The following is a 9516-nucleotide window of genomic DNA, read 5'->3' as shown; positions in this document are numbered from 1 at the left end:
TGCATTGCAGTTTATCTGCACTCCAGCTTCTTCTGTTTTAAATTAATAAAACCAAACAGGACCCTAAATGCATCATGTTTTTACTTTACAAGTTCATAAGCATTTTCCCTTTCCAGTTTCATACCCCTGGTCAAAAATATGTGTAAGAAAATTGTCCTAATATAATCTTATTTATAAACATACCTGTCTCATGATTAATTGTATAAGTACATGGAGGCAGGACCTCACAGCAGAACAATATTCCATAATGTGCTGTACAGTATCATATGTATATTATATGTATCTTTCTTCTATTGTATTTACCAACATCAAGTAGTCACAAGCAAAGAAAGACCACACCATGACACATGTTTAAATAAGAAAAGTTTATAGTTGAAAATTATTAATTAAACAAATAGACATATTTTTCCCCCATGTTCAAAGCAACACAAGCGTGGCCCAATATCAGACAGAATTGGGAACTCCAGTGGTCAGTCATAATGAAGCCGTTTAATTTTTAGATTCAAGCTGTTCTTCATATTTTTGGCCACTAGATGTCACCAGAGATCACTGTGTTGAACGTTGAAGTAATGAACGGGGTTTTTTTTAGCACAAACTTCGTTTGGCCATGATGCTACAAACACCAGAGGGTGCTGTTATTCCAACCCCATCAAACTGGATCACTAACACTCTCTGCAGTGCAGCCAAGGAAAAGGCAACAAAAGACAACAAATCGAGTTTTCTCTGGCACAGGGGAGTATCATGACCATCACCATTAACATTTTTATTTCATCTGTAGTCTACTATCTGCACAGGATGTGCAGGATGAAACCGGAGACTATAATGAACCACACCAGGTTTTATAACTGAGAAAGAGTCATATAATGAGGTGAAAAAAGAAGAGCAAGATTACAGCCAAAGAATTTATGACAGACTGACATGTACTATGGCCAAGGTCTCATACCAAGCAGGAGGCAGGGCTTTTGATCTCAGGCTTGGATTTAAAAGTGCCTGAGAGCAGAGATTCCTAAGCAAGGAGGTGACTGTTTGAGACTCCTACAGGTGAGCAAGATCTTTATATAAACATTAGCATATGAAGTGAAAACTGATTTTTGAACATTTGGCAATCTCCTGTGTAGAATATTACATCAGTTAGTGGTAATAATCAAACAGATTTACACACAAATCTCAAAATTATGATCAAGATTATGACCTAAAAGTCTTTTATGGACACTTGATATTTTGTTATATACACCAAGACAACTCTCTCTGAACTCGCTGTTTCAGAGCGCAGTGAACCTGTACAGGGAAGCAGTGAGTGAGCAGTGATTCCAGTAGATGAGTCTCTGAAAGGAAGGAGAAGTTTTCACATGGAGTCCAACGGTACCCCCAGCGTGCAATACGACCGCTGGAATGAGGAAAATATCAATATGAACGTGGAGGCTTCACAGCCTGTTCTGCGAAGGTGAGACTTGAAATGATGCATGACATTAAAGTTGCATATTTCCCAGTGGTATAGAGAAGCAAAGCTACAATGCACTGAATAGAAACAGAACTACACAGATGAGATAAAACATAAAAATATAATGTATAGGTTTGATGGGGGGCATTGCAAATTCAGTTTCAAACTCAGCATTACATGAAAAATATACCCACAAGTATTGTTTTAACCTTTTAAGTCTGAACCACTAAATAATTGATTCTTCCTCCCTTTCTCTGCCATTCACAGAATCTACAACAGAATGTGCACCGGCAACATTGGAATAGCAGTGAAGGTTGCAGGAGCTGTAGCTGCACTGGTGACTGTTTACATTATAGGATACGTGACTGGATACCACGTCCATCGATGCCCGTAGAATGAAGGAAGCCATCACAAGATAAAAGTGCATGGACAAACCATGAATTTATACAATGCTATGTTAACAGTGAAAAATTTTGTGTTGAACAGAATTCAAATCAACTCATATTTCAATTTTTATGGAAAAAAACACAAATCTGTGGCTTTGTGTGGGATTCAGTGCCTCTGATAAATCTCATATCCACCTTCTTAATAAAAAGAAGCTGAAAGCCATGTTGCAGTCCTGGTGGATAGCTGTTGCTACTGTAAAACTACAGTATCACTGGGCACTCAGCTGTATTTTAAAATGCAATTGTATCTGAATGTTTCTTGCCAAATTCATTCATTCAAAGGAAATTCACTCTTAACTGACATCAAGCACTGACAGCATTTTCTGAACTCTAGACAGCCTTTTCCTATTTTGCTGCACACTGATTTCATTATGCTTTTCAGCCCGTAGTTAGTTTTCCAGCATTATGTAGCAAAGACATCCTGATTTGTACATTCAACAATATTTGCAGCACCTAGATGAGTGTTCCACTTTTCAGAAATGCATCTAAACACAATCATCAGTTAAACTGTGCAGGACTGGCTGATTACACAGCTTCTTAAAAAGGAGTGACTGCAGCAGTTGACTTGTTATAGTTTGTGAAACACCCTCCACAAACATTCACCAGCAACTACACAGGAGTTTAATTTCCCAGTTATTAGCGCATTACAATTATCTTAAAAAGCAGAAAAAGCAGCAATGATGAATTATCCTTATTATGGAGACTTTTAACACTCATGTAGCACATAAAATTCTGCTTTTAAAAAGAGAAATTAAGTTAATCAAAACTAACTTTGGCATTCTTGACTGATGCTTAGGTTAGAAATACAACAGCATCTAATGTAGTATTTCTGAATGAGTCTGAATAATGCCTAACTAAACTCACAGTTTGCTGAATGTTTCACTGCAGCTCCTTTGTAATCATTCCTTCTTTTAATGCTCTGCTTTGAGAACTCACTTTTTGTTTCAAATAAAACCAACTTTTACTTTCATACAGTGTCTGTTGGTTATTTCATGCATTTGATTACCCTCTGGAAAACCTGCTCCAGATATTTATCTTAGTCATATCTTTGTGTTTATTACGCCTGAAATATTAAACTATAAGGGCATCTAATCTTTCACTGACATTTTGACATTAACCCCTTTGTAACATGAGAACAAAGTGGACAGGCTGTTTGGAGTAGGAAATGACATGAAAGATTTAAAAGTGCGCATTTAACGCTCTACATTTTTATTCTTTTACTCTGCCTTATCTATAGGGTAGCTTTTGTATCACTTTTCCATACATTCATCTGTTTCTACCATTTATACAGTAGAAAAACTGATGGATGGATGGTTTAAAAATAATCTTTATGTATCCTATAATTGCCCTCAGTGAGCTCCCAAACAACATCCACTGTTTTAGCTCCTGTCCCTTTAAGGCCATCTTTTCTTAAAAGCAGCAATTCTCTGATTGGCTGCCATAAACAGAAGGCTGTGCTCACAGCCACAGCTGTGTGCCAATCATTCCTCAAAGATCCCAGGTAAACGAAAAAACAAACAAACACTTGACTTTTAGTTCTGTGTTTATTTCAAAGTGTTGCACTCAGATCGCCTTCATGTCTTTATTCAGATTATTAATATCCTACAAGTATTGAATCTACAAAAGATGTCTCCATTGAAATGAGATGTAGGACATATTCTATCTAATATGTACAGTATAATCTGTTGTTTACAAAAAATAAATGAGTAAAATGTAAAAAATAGCAGCACATTTCTGTTGCATTGTAAAACAGAAACATATCTGGCTGCAATGGGGCACATAGTGCCACTAAAACTGACATGCACATCAGTGAGTTTATTGAGTTCATGTTCTTTTTGTCCAGGTTAGCTCCAGTGGATCCGGTGTAAATCACTTTAAGAGCAATTTGAAAGTCTTTCTTATCTATGAATAAAACTGTGATAATGAGGAAGGAAATGTAACTCCGGTAGCAATAAAGATCTCTGGATAACAAGTACAGTACAATAATTTAACAGCTTGCTGTGTCATCAATCAGTCTGACTTTCTAATACAAATTACAGTGGGTCTTCTTTATTTTATGCAATGAAAGAAGCGATCATCACTGAGAAAATATATGCTTGGAATAAGATCATATATGCATGCACATGAAAATAATACTATATTTTGGTTATATTTGCTTTGAACTTCTAGCTTTTATGCTTTAATGAAAAGAAACACCCAAAGAGATTTGAACATGTAATGCTTTATAAGATCTGATTATAAACATGAGCTCTAATCCAGCAAATATTGCTGCCATATATGACAAAAAAGGACTCCAAGCTGAGGAAATTATTCTCTCAATTCGAGAACACTAATGACTTTTTCTTAGACATAATAGCACGAAAAGGGAATACAGATGGAAAAATAATGAATGAATTCATGATTTCTGAGGCTCACTAAAGAGCGAGCCATATTATTTGTGCAGCCACATGGACGCTTTTACCTCGCTTTCTAATGTAAAATTTAAACACACACGAACCACAGATGTTAATGCAAGGGCATAAAAAGTATGTGTCATTTTATGACAAAGATGTCACGTAGCACAACTGGTTAAAAATACTGACATCTGCATATGGGGTTTGGCTAAGAAATCTCACTAGAATACGCAAATGTCCTCTGAGACCTGTCTTTATACTGTCCCTGAAAACGGTGCGACTTTTGTTATCATAAAGCTGTACGTGAGAATTGTTAACAATGAAGAAGCCACTGTTTTTGTTGAACACAGTTCACATAACTTTACGCATAATATAAATGCTCTATTTACCGAGACTGTGCTGAAATGTAGTGTGGCCTTAAAAAAAAAAAAATCAGCGTCAAACTCGGGGGAAATCCGTGATCGTGACGTCACTGTGTGAAGGCAGCCGGGAGGCGGACCTGAAGGAGGACGGTTCACCTAACTCTACAGCGTGTCTGAGCAAAATGTAACATGGATGAGGAGATCGCTGAAAGTTGGGAAGAAGCTGCTGATAGTGGGGTAAATAACAAATGTCTCAGTGTAGCTTCGGTTAAAGACACATGTGCTTGTAGGTGATTCTTTTTAACGACGGGGTTAGCTTTAAGAAGTTCCCATAACGCTGTTCAACGTTAACGGGTCTTACGGGCCAACAATGTGGCTAAAGCTAATGTTAGCTGTAAGAAACTTGGCGAACAAGTAGCAATAGCTCGATACTGAGCCAGGCTTAACGCGGACTTTGCCAAGCAAACGACTTGAGCTGTTTGGAATAAATTTGCGTTGAATGTCGTTAATGTGCTAGATTTTTAGCTAACGTTGGCGAGCTAAGCACTATGGCTTCTGACGCGAGCTAAACCCCGGAATTCCATTTGAAATGCTAAGGTTCAAGTTGGCTAATGTAATGCTAAGCTAGCTGTTTACTGCTCGCGTAGAAAATGTGTCAAAATAAAGTCAGTTTATTTGTCGGCAGGTATAGGCACTTCGCACAAGAGCACCAGAGCCCATATTCCTATCTAAATTTGCCTCATATTCATTTCGGCATACATTTTTAAAGCTTAAAACTTATCTTGGAAAAAATGACATCTCCGCGATAACCTCAGAGCCAAAGCAGCCCGTGGATGGCGACAAGCAGCGTTGTCAATTTAAGGAGGAGGAAATTTGTCAGAAAGTGAATATAAACTTCTTTAAATAGGCACCGCTACGTTGTCGTTCATTTTCATGGGGCCTGATTGAAAGTGGTCGTATTGTTCAGTGTGTTCTTCCCCCCCGACTTCACAAGGCCAGGCTGTTGCTCGATTATTTCGGCCATGTTGTCAACTAGTTCCCGGTTTGATATCTAGTTATGTCACCAAACTGGTCAGTTGGTATCACTCAGCTAACATTAGCTAGCTGTCGTCACGGTAGTTTGGCAAACGCTCGTTAGCTGATGACGTCAAGAACGTGGCTCTTGGTTGGGGCTGGCCGGAACTTCAGAAGCTCCTCAGGTTGAACTTGCGGGTTGATTTAACGTATCTTGCTGGGGTTCGACGGTACCTCTGCTAACATCTACATTTAGTTTTCGTTGGCAACATCAGGCGGCTAATGTTAGCAGGCGGAACACTCACTCTGTTATGACTTGGCAGGTGTTGTGCACATGTATAAATAGCTTGTAACTGAATCCCAACTTCAATCCACTTTCCCACTTATTGCCTGCTGAACTTCTTTCTATCTTGAACATTTCATTTGTTTATATGTTTCCTCATGCATGCTGGTTTTCCACACAGGAAATGGAAAAACGGTTGGAAGAGAAGCTAAGGATCAGCCAGAAAGAAAAGTAAGGATTTTAAAGGTTGAAGAAAAATGGTATTTGTGTTCTTATGCTTGTTGCTGTTCCCACTATACTTGTACCATTTATAGCAATACCTGCTTTTGTTAATACAACTTTTTTTTTAAAGATTTTAATTCTATCCTCTAAACCTATTAGCACTCATTTGTAGTGGCCTCTTCCCATCTGTCATGTAAGTAAATTTACATGGACGGCCTCTCTGTTGTTTTGCTTCCAGGGATTCCAGCAATTCTTCGAGATCTCTGAAGAAAACCATGGTAATACAGGACGACTCCTTACCAGCAGCACCTCCACCCCAGATACGCATTTTGAAACGGCCTGCGAGTAACGGTTCTCTGACCTCGGGCCTGAATCAGAACAGGCCTACCCCGCAGGTCAAATCCCTGGCCCAGAGAGAAGCAGAGTATGCCGAGGCCAGGAAGAGAATACTGGGCAGCGCTTGCCCAGAGGAGACGCCTCAGGATAAGCCCAACATAGACAGGTAATACTCATCAAATATAACTGAGGAGTTTTAATCACAGACTAACAAAATGCTTGCTTACTTTAGGGAGCTGAGCAGTCATTTGATAGAACAGCAACCTATGCACAGGCACAAGTATGAAGTTTGTGTTTCAGTCTAAAATGCAAGGCAGTCTCTTATCACAATTTCAAAACGGGGTTGTTTTTATTTACAATTTTGATTTGACAGTTATAATCTATACTCTTGGATAAACAGGAGCTTTGAGGACATGATTACTAGGATGGGTGGACTTCATGTCCTCCCGCTCTGAAGATTACGGCTAATTAATATATCTTTTGGTTTTGGTTGAAACTTACACTGATCACAGAAAGCTCCTAATCCTTTGCATTACTTAATGTGACATTATTTGAATAAAAAAGAGGAAGTTCTATTCATTTGATTTGAGTTTTGCCAGAATCAGTGTTAATGCAACCAAAGTGCAGTGGTGTAAAAGTTGAAAGTTTGATTTGCATAAGATTGTTTTTTTTTTAAAGACAAAACTGTAAAATCGTGTGCTGGTACTTGTCTCTCATGACACGACAGGAATCCTTTAAGTAGGACAGTTCTGGAGTAGGACGTCCATTCAAAACAAAAACTATGACTGAACGTTGCCAACTGGCAGTGAGTTGTGTGCAGTTTGTGTCAAGCTGTTGGCATATGGAAAAGGCTGCTGTCTCTAATTTATTCCTGTTTCTTTTTTTTTCCATGCCAGACCAGGGCACAATAACTCTACACTGCCTTCAGAGGACACCAGATCAAACAGTCACACTGTCCGGCAGCCAGCCGGCCCAGATGGCACCCAAGGGTTCCGACAGCACAGATAAGTGCACCTAGAGGGCCGCCCAGCCCCTGAGGGAGAGAGATAAAGGGTCCCCTGAGAGCAAATGCAGTACTGTATTCTTAAAAACGTCTTCCTTCAGTTCCCACATACACGGGTGCTATAAGTAAAGCATCCTCGCTGTCGGCCTCTTTCACAGCCGTCTAGGACCGACAGGGAGCGAGGAACTCCAGGAAGAAGTCCAATGAAAACGTGCTCTCATCTCTCCCCACTTCAATCTGTTTGGCACTGTGATTATGGACATCTTCTGGACTCACTGTGATGTTCCCCTTTAAGAAAAGCCCCTCACCTCCATCTGTCTCCCCTCCCGTCCTAAGTGGCTTCGTCAGAGGATGCCAAAAGGACAAACAGAAAGACTTAAACAGAGGAGGAAAAATGAGGGGCCATGTTAAAATGAGATGAGCTGGTACTTGTGCAGCAGCTTTCTCCCAGCAATAAGACGTCACCTTTTTGTGTTTTTAATTTTCAGATGTTGGCTCACTAAATTTTAATCTCATCTTTCTCTTGCTTGTCTTTATCAAATCTAGGGTTGTTCTGATATCTAACAGGTAAAAGTATGTCTCTCTCACACACACACATACACCACAAGAATCTGTTTAGAGCAGCTTTTTATATTGAGTTTGTGTTTTTAAAATAAACATAGCATTTGCTGTTTTTAAGAAATAGGAAATATGTTTTCCACCTTTATTTGGTGGCAAAATCTGACAATATTACATGTTGGGTTCTTTGTATGGTTTAAACACCTGGAACTGCAGCTGGTGTCTAAAATGCACACACTGCTAATGAGTACTTGACTGAGATTTTAGATTTATCAGGACACCACCTAATATGTAAATTGCCATTTGTTTCTTAAAACAGGGGTTAGGATTTATGTGTGTGAAGTTGTATATCTGACAAGGTATGTTTACGTTTTTTTGTTTTTTTTGTTAAAGCTTTCTGGCTGTCTTCCTTAGACTGTCATTTCATTTCTATTTAAAAGTAAAGGCAAAAAAGATGAGATGTTGGATTGAAGTCCATTTTAAGTAGCTTTCCTGCAGTTTTTTCTTTAACAAGAGGGCAGCAATGTCAGAGCAGTATTTTTAACTAAAAAAGAACCAAAAGCCCTTTTTTAAAAAACAAAAACTAATAAAAAAAAAAAAACCTAAAAATCATTATTTGAAGGTGATGTTGGCAGCAATTTAAAGAAGGGTCAGATGGTGAATTTACTGCTGTACCTCTCGAGCCTCACTGTCTTAACTCCACCTTGTTGGCGGCGTGCTTCTTTTCTTCACACACCCCACTGAAGTACAGCATGTAGGAACTCAGGTCAAGTGAATGAGGCTGAATGAATGAATAAGATTGTATTTTTCCAGCAGGGTTGATTGCTCATACAGCTAATGTCCGTATTTAAGCTTGGGTTGGCACTTAGAAACCGTGCTCTATAAATTGCAATGTAACTGAAATGATGTCTATGCCCCAAGGTGTATGAATGTTGGGTGTGTTTTGTTTTTTTCCACCGTCAGCATTTTAGTCACAAGAATGGTGAGTGATGGTCCACTGCTTAAATGGAGCAGCTAGATGCGATCCAGAGAGCAGTTGCCTGTGTGGCTTTCAAAGACCATTGTGTTCAATAGATTTTTTTTGATTTTTTTTTTTTTGGAAACAGAGGAGATTTCAAAGCCATATTAAATGGTGTGACATAAACACAAAAAGTTCTTACAGTGGTTGAATTCAGCTTGTGCCTCCTATATCACATCTTTACTTCCTGTTTTTTTTTTTTTTTTGGTTGTGTTACTGTATTTCAAGAAACTGAGGGTGAGTTCACAGTACTGGTAAGCGATTTTTGTTCAGGAATTCTAGCGACAGAGCAGGAGACGGGTTTAGCCAAGTGCGAACACAAACTGCCTGTAAATACTTTAATAAAATGATTTGGAGAAAAAAAAAAGGTTTACGTTCAGTGATTTGCATTGGAAAACACATTAAACTCTTGGAAATGACTCGTTAAAAACACGCTTGCA

At 38.8% G+C, this 9516-nt stretch overlaps 1 protein-coding gene across 1 annotated transcript; it reads left to right on the top strand.

Annotated features, from left to right (window-relative positions):
• The first annotated feature begins 4760 nt into the window (after positions 1–4760).
• On the top strand, positions 4761–9436 carry szrd1 (SUZ RNA binding domain containing 1). Its single transcript, XM_063463809.1, has 4 exons — positions 4761–4879; positions 6121–6170; positions 6400–6663; positions 7394–9436. The coding sequence occupies exons 1-4, from the start codon at positions 4832–4834 to the stop codon at positions 7503–7505; spliced, it is 474 nt and encodes a 157-aa protein (XP_063319879.1). The 5' UTR covers positions 4761–4831; the 3' UTR covers positions 7506–9436.
• The last annotated feature ends 80 nt before the right edge of the window (positions 9437–9516 follow it).

This window comes from Pelmatolapia mariae, linkage group LG20 (genome assembly GCF_036321145.2).
Source record: "Pelmatolapia mariae isolate MD_Pm_ZW linkage group LG20, Pm_UMD_F_2, whole genome shotgun sequence".
NCBI lineage: Eukaryota > Metazoa > Chordata > Actinopteri > Cichliformes > Cichlidae > Pelmatolapia > Pelmatolapia mariae.
This window is presented reverse-complemented; position numbering and strand designations above follow the sequence as displayed.